At 37.3% G+C, this 22408-nt stretch overlaps 2 protein-coding genes across 5 annotated transcripts; both read right to left on the bottom strand.

Annotated features, from left to right (window-relative positions):
• Positions 1 to 4957: 4957 nt before the first annotated feature.
• On the bottom strand, positions 4958 to 11093 carry LOC103700031. 4 transcript variants are annotated; one of them, XM_039130972.1, is made up of 6 exons: positions 10731 to 11093; positions 10499 to 10627; positions 9475 to 9546; positions 8630 to 8728; positions 6149 to 6231; positions 4959 to 5254 (listed from the first exon to the last, which is right to left on the bottom strand). In XM_039130972.1, the coding sequence occupies exons 1-6, from the start codon at positions 10896 to 10898 to the stop codon at positions 5239 to 5241; spliced, it is 567 nt and encodes a 188-aa protein (XP_038986900.1). In that variant the 5' UTR covers positions 10899 to 11093; the 3' UTR covers positions 4959 to 5238. The 4 variants fall into 4 exon arrangements, with proteins under 4 accessions (XP_038986903.1, XP_038986900.1, XP_038986901.1 ...); XM_039130975.1 differs by lacking the exon at positions 6149 to 6231 and having other exon boundaries at positions 4958 to 5254; XM_039130973.1 differs by lacking the exon at positions 9475 to 9546.
• A 1905-nt stretch (positions 11094 to 12998) lies between these two features.
• On the bottom strand, positions 12999 to 15961 carry LOC120112240 (formin-like protein 2). Its single transcript, XM_039131107.1, has 3 exons — positions 15764 to 15961; positions 15496 to 15675; positions 12999 to 13502 (listed from the first exon to the last, which is right to left on the bottom strand). Exons 1-3 carry the CDS (start codon positions 15959 to 15961, stop codon positions 12999 to 13001), a joined length of 882 nt encoding a protein of 293 aa, XP_038987035.1.
• Positions 15962 to 22408: the final 6447 nt, after the last annotated feature.

Genomic DNA, 22408 nt, shown 5'->3' with positions numbered 1-22408 from the left:
ATCTCTTGGAGAGTGTGTTAGAAATATGCCCTACAAGCCAATATGGCAGACGCATTGTATTAATTCTAGGACATAACAATTGTCCTTGATCATTTTATTCATCAATAAAATTTGGTCTTCTTTTCATTCATGTTATTATGTGTCCATAAATCGTCCTAGAAATTAATGAGATAATAATACATATTCTCAAGAGTTGAGAATTTAAAACATGTGTTATTAAGTAATTCCTGAACTGCTCCTGATCGAAGGATCATCATGAAGGACGGTGATCGATCCGATAAGATTAATGCACAGATCACTTTTCTTGATGGACGAATCTTAAGTCCATAGTGTGGCAATACTGGGGTGATTATGCAGGTGCTTGTTAGAGAATAAGGGTCTGAGCGTGACCAAAACAAAAAGTCACTTGGATGTCTATCTACTTATCAGTGACTTACTTGATGCTGCAGTTGTATGACTAGTACTTAGACCTGCGATGCCTCAGTTAATCACGGTGAGGTTATTGTAGTTTGACGAGCACATAAACATGGACCCTAAGGATCTTTGTGGTACAGATTGGCTACAGTAGTTTTACTGTCGGATTAGAGTTGCATCTAAATGGGATCTATCGACCTTGATAGATTAGGAGTGATCCTATGTGATTTATGAGACTAAGTTCGAAAGACCTTGGCCAGGACAATTATGGAAAAAGAGTTTCCAATCTCGAACTTGAGTCAAATAAATCTGACATAAAACAGACGATGGGGTTTGACGAGTTATCTATAACCTCCGTCATGTCGGAATCCATGATAGAGGTACTGTATCATACGCTAACTACACCTAGAGGTTCATCCCTTCCGTTCTGCTGGGTTGTCACTATATGCTGCTAGGTGTCACTAGTGGATTGTGAGACTCGAAGGCATTCACTTGGTGATAAGTGAACCCTAAAAGTAGAGTTGAAATCATTTCAACCCATTGAAAGGAGTTTCGATGATATTATGATAGAGATCATAATATATCTCACTACCAGTCAGAATATAACCTACGTAGTCACACACATTAGAGATTTTGATCGTTCCGAAGGTTGGATTACGATTTGGAATCGAAATTAAAATTGATTATCAATTTAATTGACAATTGGTTTAACCCGCTAAGAGTTAGTGAGTTAAAGTAGAAGGAATTGCAATTGGATTATAATTTAATTGATTTAATTGGATCTAATTAAATTAGACTTAATCTTATTAGATAAGGATGGAAAGGCCTAATTAATTAGAACTCCTTATTAGATAAGGAACTTGATTCATGAAGTCTAATTCAAGTCCTAATTAGATTAGGAATCATATAAATCAATTTGGAGGACACATTGGATTCTAATTGGATTAGAATTCAATTGGTTAGGTGGGACTATGTAAATCCTAATTTGATTAGGAGACCCATGCATGGAAGGAAGGGAGAGAACCCTTCCTTCATGCGTGTGAAGCAAAGAAGGAAAGAAGGAGGGGCGTCCGCCCCTCCTCCTTCTCACACGCATGAAGAAAGGAGGGGCGTCCGCCCCTTCTTACTTATTTGGTCCACGCCACATGGAGGGCTGATAGCCCTCCTTCCCCTTTCACGCGGATTGCCGCATGGCATGAGGAGTGCCCTTGGATTCTCTCTAATCTCTTTTAAGTAAGGGATGTAATAGAATTAAGTAAGGGGTGTTGCAGATTTTGGAGGGATGAATCAAGGAGTGATTGATCTCTGAAATTATTCCTTGTTTGTATGGGCATGAGATGCCTATTTAAAAGGCCCTCGCATGAAGCATAAGGGTAATTGAAGCTTCCTACTGCCTCCACCCTCTCTCCCTTCTGCCTCCTTGGCATGAGCAAAAGAAGAAGAAGAAGAGCCGCCGCCATCCTCTTCTTCCTCCTCTTCGACGTTCGTTGTCTTCGTTCTTCTTCCTCTCAAAGTAATCAATGAGTTGATTAAAGAGAGGAAATCAACCATTAAAGGTGATCTCTGCAAGGGAGCAAGCACCCCGGTGAGATTTTGGAGCGATTTGTACCTCGTGTGGATACCTGTAGAGGCCGAACTCTTGTGCACCCGCTCAAAGGTAAAGATTAGATCTTTATAAATTCTATACAATTAGAAATTGTAGTAGATCTGAAATTAATCTAGTCTTTTAATTTTAATCTTTCCTTTAGATTTTATAAATCTGAGTTAAAGAACTCTAGAAAATTTTTGAAATCTACGTTCCCTAGAACGTTCATGAGATGAACGACCCCACGCGTGTCTTTCTGTTGCGATCGTCGCAATGCGTGCGGGGTTAATCCGATAGAGTGGACGTAGGTGCTGAATTTGGCACCAAACCACTATAAATTTTGTGTCTTGCTTACTTTTTGCTGCTTATATTTCTGCTTCATACTCTTGCATTTTTACTTTACTCACATACTTTAAAATTCAATTTCACATTAGATGTAAAATTTTATAACCCAATTCACCCTCTCTTGGGTTGCTATCTGGGCAATATAGCATCTGAAAACAATAATGTCTTCCCTGTCCTCGGCCTTTTAGGGTCCATCTCTCCAACTTAGCCTACCCAGGCATAAGTCCTTCAACTAGATCCTTCAGCTACTAGTCCACTGGAGATAGTGTTGATTACTTCCCTCCCTGGTTTCAAAGGTCTTCCATCCTACCAATGTTTTCTTATCCTTGTTGGTTGTCCACAAATAGACTAAGGTGCCCTCACCAGATGAGGGGTTTTATCTCATCATTCAATTGCAAGCACTCCTCAATGTTGCGCCCATGGTCCCCGTATAATCAGCAATACCTATTGATGTCCCGCCTATGGGTGGAAGCCTTCATCTTTCTAGACCAATGCAGGCAACCTTGGTCTCTAATCTCCATCAAGATCTAAACTCTTAATGCATTGAGAGAAGTGTACCTCTCAAATCTTCGAGGTGGACTCCTCAACCATTTGGGCCTCTTTTCCTCATGTCTTTGCTTCCTCCTCGCTTCGTCCCTTTCTTCCTGACCCTTACGCTTTTTGCCGCCTCAACCTCCTGTTGCTTCCCTCCGAGCAGCTATTATTTCTTCGACATTTATGCATTTGTCTGCCTAAGCCAGTAGCTTAGCCAAATCCTTGGGAGGATTTTTCTCCTATGAGAAGAAGAGGTGTGAGGGCTTCGGCCCTCTCTTCACCACAGTCACTATGACTATTTTGTCCAAGTCAAAGACCTCCAATGCCTCGACATTGATGCAATAGATGTAGTCTTTGAGGGATTCATCATCCTTCTGCTTCATGACAAAAAAGTTTGTCTAGGTCTTATTCTATCTTTGATTGCTAATGAATGGGCAACGAACTAGTAGCTAAGCCGGTCGAAGGAATGGATAAACTCAGGTCGGAAACTGAAGTACCAAAGCCCAACAATTTTTCTGAGAGTGGCTGGGAAAGCTTGACACATGACTGCATTGATTGCTCCTTGCAGCGTCATGAGAGCCTTAAAGCTCTCATGATGGTCCATCAAGTCTGAGGTATCATCATTGATCTCGAACTAGGGCATCTTGAACTTCCTCAACAAGAGTTCCTCCACAATCTCCCCAGAGAAGGGGGCCTTGGTTGTCCTCGGTTTTGACATTCTTTCTCCTTAATGCCTCAATTTTGTTGTTCATTTCCTCAATTTTATGATTGAGGTCGGCCTCCCTCCTAAAGAGCCTTTTTGGCCAGCATAACAAAGAGTTGTTTAGGTTGGAGCTCAGCTGAGAGTGGGAGCTTGGGCAGTTGTCCCCTCAAACTCACACCATCATCATCAAGGCCTGCATTTGTTGCACGAGCAAATAGATTTGCATAGTCTTAATAGTCCCAAAGATTAGTTGAGGGGGCTAAGATCTCTAGGGGTTGTGTTAGGAGCCATTAGACAACCATGCCTGGTTGGTGATGGATTGGTGGTTGTTCCTTCTGAATTTCCTGGTTTCATATCTTCTTTCCTCTTATTCCCACAGGTAACGCTAATTTGTTGCTATCCAAAACAGAGTTGGAGCTGTTGATGGTGATTGGTCGGCCAGGTAAGGTTGGCTTACGCAGTTTGGGATCCGACCTACTAGTAGAAAGATAATCAAAAGTTATCAGAACTAATCTAGAGGGAAACCCTCCGATGCCTATGTCAGGTGGACATTTTGCAAAATAAAGTTTATAAAAGAAATGAGAGCTAAAATATATGAGCTACAAGCTTTGAGCAACATGAAAGATCCGATGTCGAGGCCCCCTGGCCTGGTTCATATAGAGAGGAAGGTAATAGTGTGTTACAATCTGGCCGCAAGATCCTCAAGCAGCTTTTTTCATCCTTCCTTATTTGCTACCCTGAGATCATGTTGGGCTATAATCATCCACACTATTCACTTGGAGGTCCATCCAAGCGTTGATTGCATGCACGACGTGTTGCTCAGCCATTGGTCGGTCAATCTGGCAATTTCAATTTTGGTGGGCATCAAATCCAGACCATATGATGATCCACTAGAAATAAGAACTTCCAACATCCATAGGCCTCTAGATCCTGTTTGGATTCCCAATTAAGCTATCAGTGGATAACTACCAACTATAGTCGAAAGTTTCAAGGATTAGCAGTAACTTACAAGAAGAATTTCATTTAGATCCAAGAAGCATCATGCTCTTGTATTTGCAAAACATCAGGATACCAAGTTCCATTATAGAATATGATTTATGATCTACCCATTATTTTGGCATTTTATCAATCCAAATTTCTAAGATCAGTTAGACTTTTCTTCCCTCACAGTTTGCTTCTCCTACATACAAACCATATTTGACTTATTCCAAGGTCAGGTTGTTTGAGCATCCAAACGTCCCCTAAAATTTTGCCATGAAGCCCTGCTAGTAGGCCTTAATGAATTGAAATGGCTAGTCCAATGAAACAACCAGTTAATGAGAATTTGCAAGTTTAGCACAGATATTTTGGTTAGCTGGAGATTTAGTACATGCCCAAAATCAAAGAATCAAAACTCAGTTTGTCATCTAAGTTCTTTCCAATGCTTTGTACAACAACAAAAACCAGCAGGACACAACCAAGAGCAAGAACAAACATTTTACAAGAATTGGTGACACCACTGTGTATCAATTGAAAAGCTACATAACCCAGATTTCATAATGACAGAATGTTACACCTCTCACAGAACACCATGTTACTCAAGCTGCTGCCCACTGAAATTAGTCAACTTTCAGCTCTTTTGATTTCTTTATGCTTGATGTTGTCTCCCTCAGACCAGCTACAAGGAATTAGAACTGACAAGAAAACTTAAAAACGTCAATCAGCAGATCAAGCAAAGTATGTTACAAGAACAGAGCGTCAGCAACACCTCTTGTTGTTTCTTCGTATTAGTTGAATAACATTAATGATAAAAATATTTATGGCATAAATCAACTCATTAGTCATCCACAGTAACATGGGGATGGAAATCAGGTGATACCTACTAAATTATGATTCCAAGATGACTAGTAAAATGGCCATAGTATTAGTACGAGTGACAAGCAATAGTTTGAGGTGAGAATAAAAGGTAAAAGATACTCAATGATTATGAATGGCCAATAAGTATAAAGGATAGATGTTGGTAGATGAAAAAACATTCCTCAAAAAGGAATTTCAATTTTCACTTGTATTTTATAATGTTGAAGTGCTTACAGGAGTCAAGCTGTGATCACTGGATTTGACACTCATAGACAAGTGCATGCCAGATGAGGAACAAATATAATGTGACAATATTAAAAGGTGGTTGCTCAATTGGAGGCACAGAGATGTAATGTCAAATAGAAATTGGAATCATTACTATGCATTTGATAATCATTACAACAACTGACATTAGCTATTTCCAGGTGCCTAGCAACTAAAACAATAAGATCCAATCACTCCATCTATAATTATGATAGGTACCCACAGATGCATGAAGAAAGTGATCTAAAATTCTTAATCAAATAGCAAAGCTGTTAAGTATAAAATTTTTCTTATTTTAAATCAGTTGCAGAGAGCTTGCCCACAGATCCCTCAAGTAATCCTTCTTGACTTAAGAACCTCAGCATAGCTCTTTTTTCCCAAAGGAGTGAAGTGACATTTAACAAAATAAGCATACAAGTCAATATTCATTGAGACAATACAAAAAGAAAGTTATTCTATCTACATACCTCTTCTTCAGCTCTTCTGACTGATAACCATGCTTTCTAACTCTATTTTTGAAGGATGCAAAATCAACAGCCAATTTTCTTGTCTGGATAATGCACAAATTTCCAGCAAAACAAACAATTTTTAAGAAATGCTAGTAGGAAGGGGGCAAAAAGGAGAGATGTTGAAGAACATGAGCAAATACTACTAAAGTTCCATTCTCTGATGTAAGAACTACAACTAAATTAACAGAATTATGATCATATATCCAAGGAAAATATTCAATGAAAATGGTCAAACACTATATCTTATAACTTCTCTAAGATCTAGGGGAAACAAACAAAATATATCCTTTAAATCATTCATAATGGCAGTATTTTTGTGACCCCTTTCAAATCCAGGACAAAGTGGAGGTAACTTTCAAATGCATAGAAGTGGACAATTTATAAGAAACGAATCGTTCAGTACAACTTTATCTAGAACCTGTCAATTTGCTTCAAATATACTAGCAACAGAAATAAAACACAGGAAATTTTTTCAGTACCAGCCTAGGTCTTTTTCTTTTCCAGGCCATTAAGGACCATAATCAATGCATTTTCAGGATTAAATTCAAGTCACTTGATATGGGAACCGGTAGACCAATGTCTATATTCATCAAAAGGATACAAGCATTCCCATCATCATACTTCTTCTCCAGCACTTTTGAAATTGATAATCACACTTTCTAAATCATGTTCCAAGGATGCAAACTCAGCAGGCAATTTTCTTGTCTGGATAATGTACAAATCTCCAGCAAAACATACAAGTTCTAAGAAATGCAAGTCATAGTAGAAGGGGGAAAAGGAGAGATATTGAAAAACATGAGCAAATTGCTAAAGTTCCATTCCTTGGTGTCAAAACCACAACTAAATCAAAAACAGAATCAAGATAGCATATCCAAAGGAAAAAATTTATATGGAAATGAAGAAACACTGCATCTTATATCTTCTCTAAGAACTACGAGAAAGAAACAAAGTCATCTCCTTTAAATCATGCAGAACGATATTACATTTGGGACCAGTTTCAAATCCACGACAAAGAGGAGCTAACTTTCAAAAGCATACAAGTGGAGAATTTACAAGAACTCAACCTTCAGTACAACTTTCTCTAGAAGCTGTAAATTTGCTTCAAACATACAAGCAACAGAAATACAATAGAGAAGAACATTTTTAGAATCAGTCTAGATCCTTTTCAGACTCAGGCTATTAAGGACCATCCATGTTCAATGCATTTTCAGGATTAAACTTAAGTCACTTGATACGGAACCGGTAGACTAGTGCATGTTAGGGTTAAATTTAAGTCATATTCCATTGTAGGATAAAGGAAGCCATACACAACTATGGTCAATATCTGAAGAAAACTCAGAAATCCTCTAACTATATTATTACATTCTATAGCTGTAGTGCTCAACTAATAATTTTCCAAGGATAAGTACAAAAAGTCGAAAAAGTTATCAGCAATGAAAAATCAGGTTTCTTGGTTCTGAAAATTTATCATTTGAGCATCAGTATAGAATGAGAATCCTCTAGACATACAAGATCACAAAACCAAGACTCAAATATAGCGTAAGGACATAACATGTCCAAGTTTGAATGAACCACTGAACACCATCAAAGGACAACTAGACAAAGTATCTAAAGGCCAATGATTGGCTTAGTTCACTGATATAAATAAAATACCACATATAGTTCACAGATACAAGACAAATATGGTAACAGACGTGCTGATTGGCATCATCTAGTAATATCATAAACAACTATACATACAAAATAAGGAAAATATAAGCCTTAATGAAGGTCAACTCTCTCAATGTATGTTTGTGGTGTTGGAGCCTGGTGGCTCCAAACAGGGAATGACAGGCTATCTCTACTAAGGAAAAGCCCCTCACTTTGAAGGAAATGAGAAGGATGGTAACACCTAATCGACAAGGAAAACATGTGAGTCGGGTAGAGACCTATGTTTCAAAGTCATGTTCTATGTTCTTATAGAAATACAGTGTTGCATAAAAGAGAATCTTTTTTGAAGTCTATCATCACCTTCCCTATCCTACATACAGAACATCTAATAATCTTGTATTATACATGAAAATCATCTAAAAAGTTTGATGGAGTACCTTCTGCCTAGACAGATAATAAATGTTCCTATAAAATGAAAATGATCAAGCAAGTTTGTTACCAAAAGTGGCATCAGTAGATCCAAGCTGGGGTGTTGCAAAATGTTGCTCAATGTGCATACTGTCACCCTCAAGTCAAAGAAGAATGGAAATAATATATTAACAAAACAATGCCCGACTACTATGCCCTTTTCGTTCTTGTATTTTCTTCTCAAATTAAGGATTGCTGTTTTCACCGTTTTCTTGTCTTTAAGCTTTAATCCAAGAATTTCTATAATCAAGATGATAAAACTCAATCAAATTGTTGCCAAATTTTAGTAAAGAACTAAGTCAAAAAAAATTTATCCCATACATTTTCCATCAAATTATCCAGCTGGATGCCCGCGGATGCTATCATCTCCTTCTCCTTGTTGGAGTTCTTCAACTGCTCAGTGCTCATGCTCACATCAGTCTATAAAAATTACAACGGAATTAGAGCTACCATCAAAGAGTTTCAGCAATTGGACAGAGAACAATTTATAATATTGTATTAACACATAAGGATATCTGAAAAAAGTTGGAACACCAACTGCCCAATCTAATAAAAAATGGTTCTAACTGAAAATATCCCTTGAGAATGTGAACATAAAGCCATTGGCATTCAAGCTGAAACATCACAGTGGCATCAGGATATCCAAACTGATGTTGTTGCAAAATTAAATTCTACTCTCAGAGCATTAATAACAAAAAAAAAAGGAATAAAAAATCAACTCTCTTAGCAATTGAAATCCAAGAATTCTAAATTTGAATTAGATAGAGAAAGTGCTATAATCTTGTATTGATTCATGGACATCATATAGATAAACTAGAGGAGCATCCACAGCCTAGCCAAATATCAAATGGTTCTATGGAGAAACATAATCAGCATACAAGTTTGAACATCCAAGATATCAAAAGCAACATCAACACATGCAAGCTTGTGCTTTTGCACGATTTTACCTAAAACTCTTAATAATTAAACCATCATAATCCAAGAATTTCAGTCACCATCATGTCAAAAATAAGGGCATTAACATGTTGACAATGCAATTAATACTTTCATCTGCTTGTCCTTTCTTCTCAATTTGAGCATTTCTATGATCAAGATATAAAATACAAACACACTGTTATATCATATTCCAATAAATAAGAACTAAATTGAGAAAGTTAATCTCCAACCTGCCCCAGTTTCTTCTCCAGCTTGACATGCCTCAATCTCTTTGATTCATTGGCAAATGTGCTTTCTTCAGTCTACAGCAATTAGGACAGAACCAGGACTGCCATAAGTTAAGTTCCATGAACTATTTAAAGAACATCTCAAAAAAATCTTGTATCATACAGAAATATCATCTGAAAAAATGGGAGAGTTAAGATATCAACAGTGGCATCAAGATGTTTAAGCTGGTGTTGTTGCATAATTTAACTCACTCCAAGACTATGCAGACAATCACAACCCGATAATTCTGTGTTCCATATCGGATAGACAACAACCTATGATCATGTTTTGGTACATGAACTTGATCCACATCCAGCATACAAGTTTGAAGAGCTGAGATATTAAAACTGGCATCAGGACATCCAAACTGGTGTCGTGAAATGATTTCACTCAAAATTCAAGATATCAACAATTTAAGCATTGCTTTAACTTTTTTCTTGATCTTCCCCAGTCTGAGCATTTCAACAGTCAAGAAAAATTGTCAGCACTCTGATGTGGTTACTTCCTCCTTGATGAACTTCTTCAAATGCTGAGCACTCATTCTCTCTTCAGTCCAGAACAGACGTAATCTTATAATCTTTTTATTTCTTTTTCGAATAAGCAGAATCTTATAATCTTGTATCAACATATGAACTTCATCAAAAACAACAATTGGTGAAGCATTTACTGTCTAATCAAAGGATAAATGGATCGCTCAAGAATCCACGTTTGAAAACTTATGTGATAAACTGTAAGATCAGGACATCCAAGATGGTGTTGTCGCACAGCTTAACTCTACTAAATTCATTAGTCTCAACAGCCAGAATAAGTCAACAATCCTTTTTTTCTTCCTTTTTCTCAAGAAACAAGCCAGCGATCAAGAATCAAGACCCAAGAATGCAATGAAGAATATTGAAACATGTAACATTCAATCAAGAACGATTCAAATCCGACGATATTCAGAGGGTAATCAATTCAAATCGAATCAAGAAGCTCTCTATCTCATACCTTTGCCAACTCTTCCCAGGGCATCGTCAATATCATCAATTCATTCTCCAAACTGGCGCACTTTGCTTCCAGCGCCGCCCTGTCCTCGATGCACTTCTTCAGCGCGTCGTCATATGTTCTAGCATCAAACTATAACAATTACAACGGAATCAGAGCTATGATAGAAAGAAAACCCTAGGGATCAGAAAAGGACATCATATCGAATAGAAAAAGGAAATAATTATAAGGGAACCTTGTGTTTCTCTAGGAGACTTTTCTTGTGGTTAAGGTTGTATTCGAGGGAAGAGATGCGTTCTTGGAGGTGCTTTCGAGCGGTCAGACAGCTCTGAAGCCTCAGCAACATGGTCGCCGGGCAGAAGCAATCGGCGGATTCATCCATACTATGAGGGCAGGAAGCCATGAGAACACCTCTAAGAATCGATCCTACTCTAAGCCAGTGACGAAGAAAATGGCGATCTTCTGAACCCCAAGAAGGGATTTCGGGTTGGGAGAAGGAAACAAGAAGAGAGATCGGGGAAGGGAGTCCGAAACCCTGGAACAAGAAGCTCTCTACCAAAGAAGGGAAAGGAGAGGGGATGTAGGAGGGGGTGGGAGGACAGGGGCTTTATACTGAGAGACGGGCGGGAAAGGAGTACCGCGGCCCGGAACGGCAACGGGATCCATGTACACGTGGCACTTAATAATCAAGATAGGGGATGGTTGAATGTAAACCACCTAATAATCTATTTCAAACATAAAGAATGTATAAATAATTTGTGAGGATATAATTTGATTCAAGTCCTTCATTAGATATGGACTTTTAAATAATCCATAACAGACTCTAATGCATAATTCAGAGGACCCTGTCTTAGATCTGACATGAATAAAAAAAAATCCAGATGAAATTTAGTATAAACTATGATAGATTTAATGTTAACTCACATTCAATTTAACCATAGATAATGCATATTTTAATTCATAGAACCCTAGTGTATAATCCAAGGGTCATCGATTTCACATGAATCCAACATCATCAGACGTGAATTGGATATGAATTGTAGTTGAGTCTAAGATGACTATTAGATTGACTCAATATTAACTGAAATTATATATATGTACATGCATATGTATGTGTCTTTAACCTTGGTGCACAATTCTAAGGGCGTGCCCTACAAAATTTGGAAAATCAATTTAATTTGAGTTCTTACTCTTACATGAACCAAGTTTGGAAGATACATGTGAATTATGATCTGTTTAAATCTTAACCTAATATTTAAATCTAATATACACATTAATTTGTCACAAGGAACTGGTTCACAATTCAAGGGCCATGACATTAAAAATTGAAATGACACTCGAAATCCTAAATTTGCCGTGATCTGACCTGAATTAAAACTTAAGACCGACACAAATTGTGTTGGACTTGGTGCCGACTCAATATCCAGGTGAAAACTATAAAATAAATAATAGTTTATCATAGAACCCTGGTGCACAATCCAAAGGTCATGTTATATGAAAGCAGGAAAAGGATTTGAATTAAATCCTAAATCCAACATGAATTGATTTGGGATCAGACTTAAATTATATTCGCCTTCATTGTTGATCTAATGTCTGAATCAACCATCAAATACGCTTTTGTACTAAATATAAATAATTTTCCATGAAACCTTAGAACATAACCTAAGAGTGATGTTTAATAAATTATACCCTTATCATAATAAAGGGTATTTGAGGTGAGGTGAGGTGATTCTTTGGATAGCAGGGACATTGTCCATGCCACAGGCCTTGTCGAAGTCATGCATATTCTAAAAATACAAGAGTAGCAGCAATAGCAGAAAGTTGGCAAACTGGCTGGCCAACCATGATAGCCAAGCTACGGTAATTTGGGTCCTATACCAACCTTGTATTAAGAATTAAATAAACCTTCAAACTTAGACCCTGTATCTCAGTTCCATGTACGATATAGATCTAAATTTTCATTGCAGGCAGTTATATGCTGTTAAAGGGCTGACGTCGGGATTCAATGGACATTTCTAAGATCTACGTACATGGGAGCTATAGTAAATATAGAATTATCAGCCCATCCAGGACAAAGCACAGAGTAAACAAAGATGCATCCATTTTAATTGTAGCTAAGATGAGAAAACTGATAGTAAGAAAATATTATGTTCACTTTTTATTTGATCAAAATTACTGTGGATATGAGAAGGTAGAAGAATCAATAGGAATCATGTTTTCAATTTCTAAATTCTTCCTCGTGCTTCTGTACATATCGTAATAGAACCGAACCCAATGAACAGTCAACATTTTACAAGAAACACTGACAAAATTTTTGCATCATTTGAAGAGCTGCAGAACCAAGATTTCATAACGACACACCGAGACGCCAAAGCAGAATACCAGTGACACCACTTCAGGAGAAATTATCTCAGAGAGGCGAGAATGGCAGTCATTAAATCTGCCATAATGATTCAATTCCCATTTCAGTTGGACAGCACCTTTTCTAAGCTTGATTCTACCCTCATATTATATCTTCCAAATTTGCCCAGAAGGCATGATCCTCAAGGAATGAGTCAAAATTCAGGTCCATGGACAAGAAGTCAGACACGCCATCATCAATTCCTAGTTGATCGATTACATCCTCTCCGCCCTTTCTCGGCCCCTCGTCAGCGGAGGGCCCTGCTGCTCCAACGGTATTAGCATTAGAAGGCGACCGGGAAGCAGCAGCATTGGCAGAAGAGGAGGAGGAGGACGAGGAGGAGGGGGGGGCACCAGTGAGGCGTTGCACCAGCTCCTTAAAGTCGCAGGGGCTGGTGTGGATGACCTTGGGCGACTCGGTGTAGGTTATGACTGGTGGCCGAAGCTGCGGCGGCGGTGGCGGCGGCGGCGGCGGCGGCGGCGCAAGAGTCTTCTTGCCCTTGCATGGATCCTTTCGAACCTTGGCAGGGGCCAGCCAGGGGCATGCCAGCTCTTGACTCGACGGCCGCCATGTCGGTGGCACGTAGGAGTAACCTGGGAGCATATACTAGTAACCAGTTATTCAGTCAGTAACTCATGCAAATTGGCTCGGAAGATGATACTACACATATTCTAGCAAATTGGTTCCTTGAAATAAAGATTTCTTCTTTTTTTTTAATGAATATACAATGTAACATTTACAGTAAAGAAGATTTAGAATACTCAAAAAAGTTGAATGCCTAGACATTGAACCAATTAAGAGAATAGGTATAGAAAGAGACATGGTCCGTAATTATCATGTCATACATAATGATAAATCAGGTCAAGAATCTAAAGTTCAGATCAAGCTACCTAACAAGTAATATACTGATGCATGTATTATGGTACCGAGAATTAACATGTTAAAAATGTTGCTATATCTTGCAGTTTAATGGAATGGACATAAGAAGGCCATTTTCTTTTATTCGGACAAGTTCTGTATCATTTGATGGTGAGATCGATCTCACAACCAGCTACAAGTGATTATAAAATTAGATGCTATTTAAAGTTTATTAGGAGCAACATGCTGAGCTTGTTCCTTAGTCATTACTACTATGGAATTGATGACAAGCTTATCCCATGTAACTTATCGCCATTCTTCATTGTAATTTCTGGAACCAATTTTTTGCTAATTACTCTATCAACACAAGCCATGCAAGTTTGCCTTAAGAATTTCTTGAACTGTCATCTGTGAGATAAAATGACTGCTTTTGTCAACAAACTTTTATCTTTCAACCCCTTAGTAGGCAATTGCAATTCATGCATGCAACCCATCCTATACTTAGTCACCTGAATCAATATTAAGTTTGGTTGCAGGAACAGGGAAGAGGACACTTAGAATATATTACAGGAAGCAGGTGCAGGAGTGAGATTAAGAAGGGAATCCATAGTAGGTGCAGAACCATATGTAGAAAATTTTGGTTAATATAACCTTATTTCCCAACTTTCATGATGTCAATGCCATGTTATCTTCCTAGCTAGGGCTCGGCAGAACTTTTGGAGTTAGATCACCACCTGCGGTACGTTATGATATAATGCTAAATTACCACTGAACTTTGACCATTGTTAGCCTGTCAACTGTAATTATTATCACCAAATTCTGGTGGGCCTTAGGGGTATGGTACGTAGAAAATAACAAAATCATATTGTATTCAAAACTTCCTTAAGATCATATTGATGTCAAATAACAAAATCATGACTAGACCCTTAAGAGACTGCTTGCTAAATTTGTCATCTTGAAGGATTGTTCATATAATATTCAAATTTGAATACAATATTATTGTAGAATAACAGACTGCATACTGACATTCAGTTAGCAAGTGAAGAAACTCAGCATCAAATGTCTCCAGGGATAAAGACAACCATCTCACACAGCTGTTAAGAATTATAAATCTAATGCATTTGTTTTGAAAATTTATCACTTTAAGCAAAACATATTATGAGAATCCTCTGGGCATACCAGATGGAAGACCAAGATCTGAAAATGGCATACCAAGACAAAAGAATTATGGACGAAACTTGAATAGAAATCCTCTGAATGCTTAGATATTACTGGAGGCCTAAACAAAGGATCTAGAAGATCAAGAAGTTATGATTTTCTTGACAACTGAAGTGAAATAAACAAGCAAAGACCATAACACATTCACAGAGAAGGGTAAGAGGAATAAACATTACCTTACTTTATGCAAATTAAGAATGAGAAGTAATCATCCCTAAAAGATGGAAAAGTTCTTCAAGTTGAAATAGAAATTATGTGTAATATCAGATTCAAGAAGCCTTTTTCCTCCTAGAAGGGTACCACTTACGATATTGTCTTTTCTCAGTATACAGACGTTAATAAATATACAAAGCACTAAAGTTCAGAAACATGACCAAAGAATTCTATGTGCACTCCCGGCAACAAGAATGGTAACACACAGAAAATATTTTCTTGACCTTTTCCTCTAGCTGGCACATTTCTATGTTCAAGATGTTTAGAAGTCAATCAAGAAGAATCAAACCAAGAAACATTTATCTCATACCTGTCCTCCAGGATCTTTGTTACCGATCATCAACGACTCATTGGTGCCCCATAATTTCTGGATTTCTTGCGCCCTGAGAGCTTTCTCCATATCCTTCTTCATCCTGGCGCACTTCAAATCTATATCCTCCTTGTCCTTTATGCACTTGGATAACTCCCTGTCGCTCGTTCTTGTTTCAGCCTATTGCAATCACCACAGAATCATTCCAAAAACGATCATGGAAAACAAAAACCCTAAAGAGAGATAGGAGGAAAAGATATTAGAAGACAAAGAATCCAAGAGACTTCAGAGAAAGAGCAAGAACCTTGATTGCCTCCAAGTGTTTCTCCGCCTCCTCGAGACGACCCTCGAGATCGTGCATCTCATGCTCGAGGCGCCTGCGGTCTTGCTGGCATTCGCGGGTCCTCTCCCCCGTTAACCGCAGGAGGGCCATGGTGCCGGCGGAGATATTTGAAGGGAGATCCATGTGATTGTGATTGTGGGGTTCAAGAAGTGGAATCAAGCAATGTGAAAAGGTGGAGAGAAGCTTAGAAACTAGAGAAACCCTCAAACAAGAAGCTCTGAACCAAAGAACAATGGAAGGGAAGACAAATGAGAGAAAAGTGAGAGGAGAGGAACATGAAGAGGGAGGAGGGAGCATGTTTTTGAAGGGGTTCGGGAATCCGTTAACCGAAAAAAAAAAAGTTTTTTTTTTTTCATGCATACCTTCCAACAATTTAAATTTACATAAATACCCTCTTAAAATTTATATTTATATTTATACTCTCATAAAATAAAGTTTTTGCACAAATGTCCCTAATATAACGGTTCTTCTAACACCGTTAACAAAAATCATATTTATTTTTAATAAAAATAAAATAAAATTTTGAAATTATTTTTTTGCCCCACGATGGTTGTGATCCAGTTTCCATTAAGATCACCTTCTCGCGAGCAGGATCCAGCTCACGATCGGGATCCTCCTTTGCAATTGCGATCGCAATCCAGGCTACTTCGCAATCCCGATTGCCTTTTTCCCCTGCAATGCCTTGATCCCCTAAAACAGCAGTACTCGGCAATAAAAAAAAAATTCTCTTTGCTTCCAAAGCTCTCCTCTACCAAATCTGATCGTGGACTGGATCCATATTTTGAATCTCCTCTCTATTTATTTCTTGGCCACGGATGCTAGTCCAAAAATCTATCGCTTAGACTCCAAGCAGTGCTTATCTTAAAGAAAAATCTTTTAATGTCATCTTGCCCTCTCCTTACTTGTTGATGTCTACTATTTTTCTCCTACTAAACTGGACCAAAAAAAGCATACATCATTGCAAGCGTTAGAAGAACAACAATGATTATTGTAACTGATTTTATTTCATTCATATTTCTCGTTGTGCACCTATTGAAGTTTTATTTTTTGGTTCTAACGGCATACCCGTATACCTTATTTGGTGGTAAGAGGGACAAAGTGTCACCCATTTTTTATTGTTGAAATAGAATATGGCTATGTACTATTCTCTTTTTTTCTTTTATTTTGTTAGCATAGTTTGGTTGATAAGGACTCTTTCTTACAATTTATATCATACATATTTATTTATTCCATGTATAGGGTTCTTCAATAGAGCAACAACTATTCAAATTAAAGGTGAAATTTAGAGGATATTTTAAGAAGGTTAAGAATTCAACAAGAGTGAAGTACTATTTTGGGAGACAAAAAAGTTGGTTAGCTGATGTTGACTGCTATTGCTACAAGGACCTATTTGATGATGTAGTGCATACCTTCAATTTGAAGCTTGAAGAGACCATAAAGATTTGGTCTGTGATTAGACATTTAACACCTAAGTCTTACATGATATTAGATACAGATCGAAAATAGATGAGTTTGTTTGAGGAATATAAGAATTTGAAAGAGTGCTTCTTATTTGTCACAAAAGAGGCTAATATTATATAACTTTCTCAATCAACACTAGGCAGCTAGGATCAAATTGAAATATGAAGAAGTACTGCAACTGTAATAGAAGAGATTTGAGTGGATAAAGTAATAGAGAATCAAAGGCACAATAAAAGCGAGCATCTAGCTACAATAGGCATTCATACCTTAGCAACTACAATTGAAAATAATGACTATAGTGGGATAAATGATGTAACTTTATTTCAAGAGGAGCAAGAAACAAATATTGAAATTTATGGTTTTGAGAGTAGCTATCACAGTATTTATAATAGTGATTATAATGATGATGATGAAAATATCATAGACTACAAGAAAGAGACATATAAAATGGATGTTAAGAATCCTACCATGGCCGTAGAGGAAAAATATACAAGTCGAAAATAGTTCAAGGTGGCGCTAAGTCAGTATGCTATATTGAATGAATTTGATGTAAGAGTTCTCAAACGTGAGCCAAGTAGAATGACAATGAGTTGCAAAGATGAAGCTTGTAATTGGAGGCTTCATGCGTTACTATTATGTGATGGTCATACATTTCAGGTATTATGGTTAAAATATGTTAGTATTTCATTACAGTGCTAATAAAAAATATTGCATGTATTAATAAATTGTTCTATTTATATGTGCATGTATGTGCAGGTCAAAAATTGAAGGAACCTCATACGTGCTCATTTATAAACAAATGTGGTAACAAGATGGCCACACAATTTTGGATATGTGATAGGGTGATTGGTTAGCTAAGAAAAAAGGGTGACCTATCACCTATTGAACTAAGAAGGAGATTATTGCAATTCCATCATCTTGAGCTTCTATACCACAGAGTTTGGTGAGGAAAGAAGCTTGCCATGTCCATGATTCATGGTAATTAGGCAGATTCTTTTGAGAGAATGGAGGATTTCAATGAGGGCTTTTGAAAAGAAATCCGGGTAGTGTAGTAAAGCTAAAGTTAGATATAGTAGGTGATAAACATTACTTCCACTGCTTCTTTATTTGTCTATGAGCTTGCAGTACAGGCTTTTTAGCTAGTTGTTGGGCTTTCAAAAGCTTATATGGCCGCCACTTAAAGGAAAAGTTTAGGGGTGTGATGATGATTGCTACATCACTTGATGGAAATAATGGTTTGTTTTCAGTTGCTTTTGGTAATGCAGAATCTGAAAATAGTAATAACCGAACTTAGTTTTTGGAGGCACTTAAAGAATCAATTCAAACTCCAGAAGTTCTAGTACTTGTATCAGATTGACAAAAGGGACTGAATCAATACAACATATATACCTCCAAGCAGAACATAGAAAATACATGAGACACTTTCACAAAAACTTTCAAACAAAGTTTTCAGGACACTGGGTAAAAATTATGGTATGGGAAGCTGCAAGGGCATACACAAAAGTCCAACATGACGATATTATCAATCAAATTAAAGAGGCTAGCTTGGAGGCATTCAAGTATCTTAATACTAAAAAAATTAGTTTATATAATAGATTTTAGTTTGACATCATAACTAAGTGCTCCTATATAACAAACAACTTTTCGGATTCATTCAATGCTTGAATTTCTAAGACAAAAAATTATGGTGAAAATGGAAATAAGAAGGAGAATGGCTGCCCGCTGGAAAAAAAATTTAGTTCCTATAGTAATTTAGTATGTAAGAGATATCAACCTTAAGCTAAATGATTATAATGTTTATAGAACCAGCAGTTATAGAGTTGAAATAATTGAGACTAATAGAAGACATTAAGTAATTCTAAATGAACAAAGGTGCTCTTGTCGTCTGTGGGAGGTATCGGGCATTCTTTACATGCATGCTGCAGCTTTCATTTATAGTGTGAGAGGTGCAAATTTAGAAAATTATGTCTCGGAGTACTTCACCATTGCCAAGTATCAGATTGCCTATGCATCAGAAATTGGATCATTATCTGACAAGGCCTAATGGATAAAAGTTGATATTGGATACAACATATTGTCTCCTAAGCTCAATCTAAGACCCCCCCAAGAAAGCCTAGAAAGAAGAGAATTAGGAGTACATATGAGAATACATCAAAGAAGATGCACAAATGTAAGCATTGTGGTGAGCTTGGGCATCATGCAAAGACCTGCAAAAATCCAATAATGGAGGAATCTCAAGCTTCAATATCCTCATCTTCTGCACCGAAAAAGCTTGGAAGATAACATACAGCACTACTCTAACTTAATAATGTTTGTCTTTTATCACTTGCTTATCATTGATATATTGCAGGCCTAAGAAAAATGGTTAAAAAGGAAGAGTGACAATTACAGGAGGCACACATACAGTGTTCATCGCACCAAGAGAAAAAAAAAATAAAGGACAACCCCGCAAGCAAGCTAAAAGAATGAAAACTCTAGTTGAAGAAAATAATGCCTACCCACAATCTTGATTGGTATATGATTGGATATACCTATTCTAATTTTTGTACCTTATTTGCTTTCAAGTTATTTGGATCACTTTTAATATTATTACTAAACATGATTTATTGGTTGATATAGAGTTAATTCTCATACTTATTTGTTTTCATTTTTTTGCTAATTGCAGATTTGATCGTATGTTTTGCTGGAGCAATCAATATTATATTGGGTATGGATCTATTTCTTTTTCTAGCAATGTATTTTGTTCTACAATGACCAAGACGATATTCTTGCAATGAGAAAATCTTTTTTTGATTGCAGAAATATGAACAAATTTTTATTTACCAAAAATATTTACTTCTATGTAATTCTTGTTATGCTTGCATTCCAATGTGGCTTTATAATTTTCACTTGTGAAGAGATGCAACAAACCTTACAAAGTCTTCTAATAGGGCTTCCTCTAGGTTGTTGAAATCTATAAAATACAGAACTGAAAAAAATCTATCAATAACTAAATGCATGGATAGAGAATAAATGCCAAATCTCAACTCCCATCCATAACTATTTTGAACCCATACAGTATACGTGGCTAATGTGAATGAACCAAAATTGCTAAATAACTATCCATTATGAAAATATACCCTCACAAATATGCAAAATTGCATGAATATCTTTGTAAAGTTGCTATATGCTTGTATACCCTTATAAATATTTCTTTTTGCACATCTATCCATTAAGGACATTTTAGTCATTTTAATTTGAAACTATTAATTTTTTAATGGCATTAGATGGTGTGGGTATATATGCAAAAATATCAATTTTGGAAGGGTATTCATGTAAAATTCGATATTTAAGAGGGTATTTATAAAAAAAAACTCAAAAAATGGACCCAAAATAGCCACAAGCATAATTTCTTTTGTTTTTTTCTAAACGGTTAGAAGTGTTTTCAACTAAAGCCATAAAATGCGCATCTTTTGTTCCTGAATAATAAAAATCGACACATAATATTTATCCAGTAACCAAAGAAAATTGTTCAATTCAGGGGACGTCTCGGTCTTTACCGAGCAACTCTTGAACACCCAGTTATTAGAATCTCGGTTCAGCGAACCTAGCTAGATTTGCACTGAGGCCTAGGTTTGGATTTAAGTACTATGTGTACCTCATGTTGCTGCCAAAATTCAACCCGATAAGACTGGATGAGTGATCGATTCTGCTCGGATTGCTATGCTTGGATTGTTCTACTCGGGCAATGGATCTACTCAAAGCTAGTTTCTGACCTCAAAATAGGAGAGAAAACACCAAATGCTGCTGAATTTGATTTGACGAGATCTCGCTGTTACCTAAGGTAAAGATTTTGAGCAACAATGGAGATTTGAGAGAGGCCTCGATCCCTTATCCAAACCTAGAAAGATCCTCAAACCCAAGCTTCTCTAAGCTTCTCTATCTCATATTTGATGGCTTGGTCGTGTTTTAGTGCAGATCATCATCGATCGAGAGTCCAAGAGATCAATGGGATGAATGGGTAGACCTTGGAAGGGAGGAGCATCACCACTAATAAGGCCCATTCTCAAGGCACTATAGGTTTTGCAGTGGCAAAGGTCACTGCGAAAGTGGCGACGATGGTGGTGGTCAAAGCACCGGAGGAGAAGAGGTTGGCAAAGCAAGAGTGGAGAGTGGTGAGGAGATGAGCTGGGAGCTTCAAGAGACTGGAATGAAGCCGAGAACTTCTAGAGAGGGTGAGAAATATAGTGGATTAATGAAGAAATGACTAGAGATGAGCTAAACTAGATCAATAAACAAACTGCCCAAAACCGAACTGAAGGTCATTTCATCCCGATAACTGACTAGTTCAAGTTGGTATGCCTCGAACAACCCAAACCGATCAGTTCGAGATAGTTCAGCCATGCCTAATCGTACTGGGCCAATCATGGACTAGGTCATTGGACACTACTAGGACACCGACTCTTTTATGTACCAGGATTTCTCGATTGTCTTGATTGGTGCTGATTGGTCGAGAAGGTTGCATCGTGACACTCTAGATAGTTGGGATGGCCTAGCGTCTTGGGATTCTTGTTGTTTTCGGCTCGAACCCAAACTAGGTTGGGCCTTGGTAGTGGATTTAAACCCTCTCTATTGGTCTCTTTTACTAATCTAAACTATTTGTAGAAACTAAATTTTTGGTGATAGCATTCTGAAATCTGGATGGTTTCAGCCTAGATGAACACTAGGAGAAACAAGATAATATGGCTTTAGAATAATAAATTTAACATTGTCATTTTGTTATTACAAAAAAGGATAAATTCACCTATGTCTACCTTCCTATAAATATTTCAAAATATGGTGCATAAAGCCACATTAGTGCCTCATTATGCGGTCCCTTGACCACGTTGCATTGCCTATATGTGGTTACTATATGTGGTCATCACTGAATATGTCACGCCCCAAATCCGGATCATGACACGGCCGTGCTATTGCAATTTTATGCACACAATAACACGAAGCCACTTAAAATTTCATAATAAAAATAAATAGTTTCATTCACTAAAGTCATAATATTATTTATTAAGTTGGAACAGTACAGAGCTTCTAAAATTTGATTATTACATAACATTTTCAGTTACCCCAACCCTG

Source organism: Phoenix dactylifera, chromosome 10, assembly GCF_009389715.1.
Source record: "Phoenix dactylifera cultivar Barhee BC4 chromosome 10, palm_55x_up_171113_PBpolish2nd_filt_p, whole genome shotgun sequence".
In the NCBI taxonomy this organism is placed as follows: domain Eukaryota; kingdom Viridiplantae; phylum Streptophyta; class Magnoliopsida; order Arecales; family Arecaceae; genus Phoenix; species Phoenix dactylifera.
The sequence above is the reverse complement of the archived record's forward strand: the minus strand, read 5'-3'. Positions and strand labels throughout refer to the sequence as shown.

Bases quoted from the DNA above. Each gene is read 5' to 3' on its own strand.
- LOC103700031 (XM_039130972.1), bottom strand. From the start codon at position 10,898: ATGGCTTCCTGCCCTCATAGTATGGATGAATCCGCCGATTGCTTCTGC. The intron at 10,628-10,730 runs GTTCCCTTATAA...TAATTGTTATAG, and splicing joins GTCTCCTAGAGAAACACAAG to TTTGATGCTAGAACATATGA. The intron at 6,232-8,629 runs GTATGGGATAAA...TGCATTATCCAG, and splicing joins TGGATAATTTGATGGAAAAT to ACAAGAAAATTGGCTGTTGA.
- LOC120112240 (XM_039131107.1), bottom strand. From the start codon at position 15,961: ATGGATCTCCCTTCAAATATCTCCGCCGGCACCATGGCCCTCCTGCGG. The intron at 15,676-15,763 runs GTCTTCTAATAT...TGATTGCAATAG, and splicing joins TGAAGTCTCTTGGATTCTTT to GCTGAAACAAGAACGAGCGA. The intron at 13,503-15,495 runs GTATGAGATAAA...ACTGGTTACTAG, and splicing joins ACAAAGATCCTGGAGGACAG to TATATGCTCCCAGGTTACTC.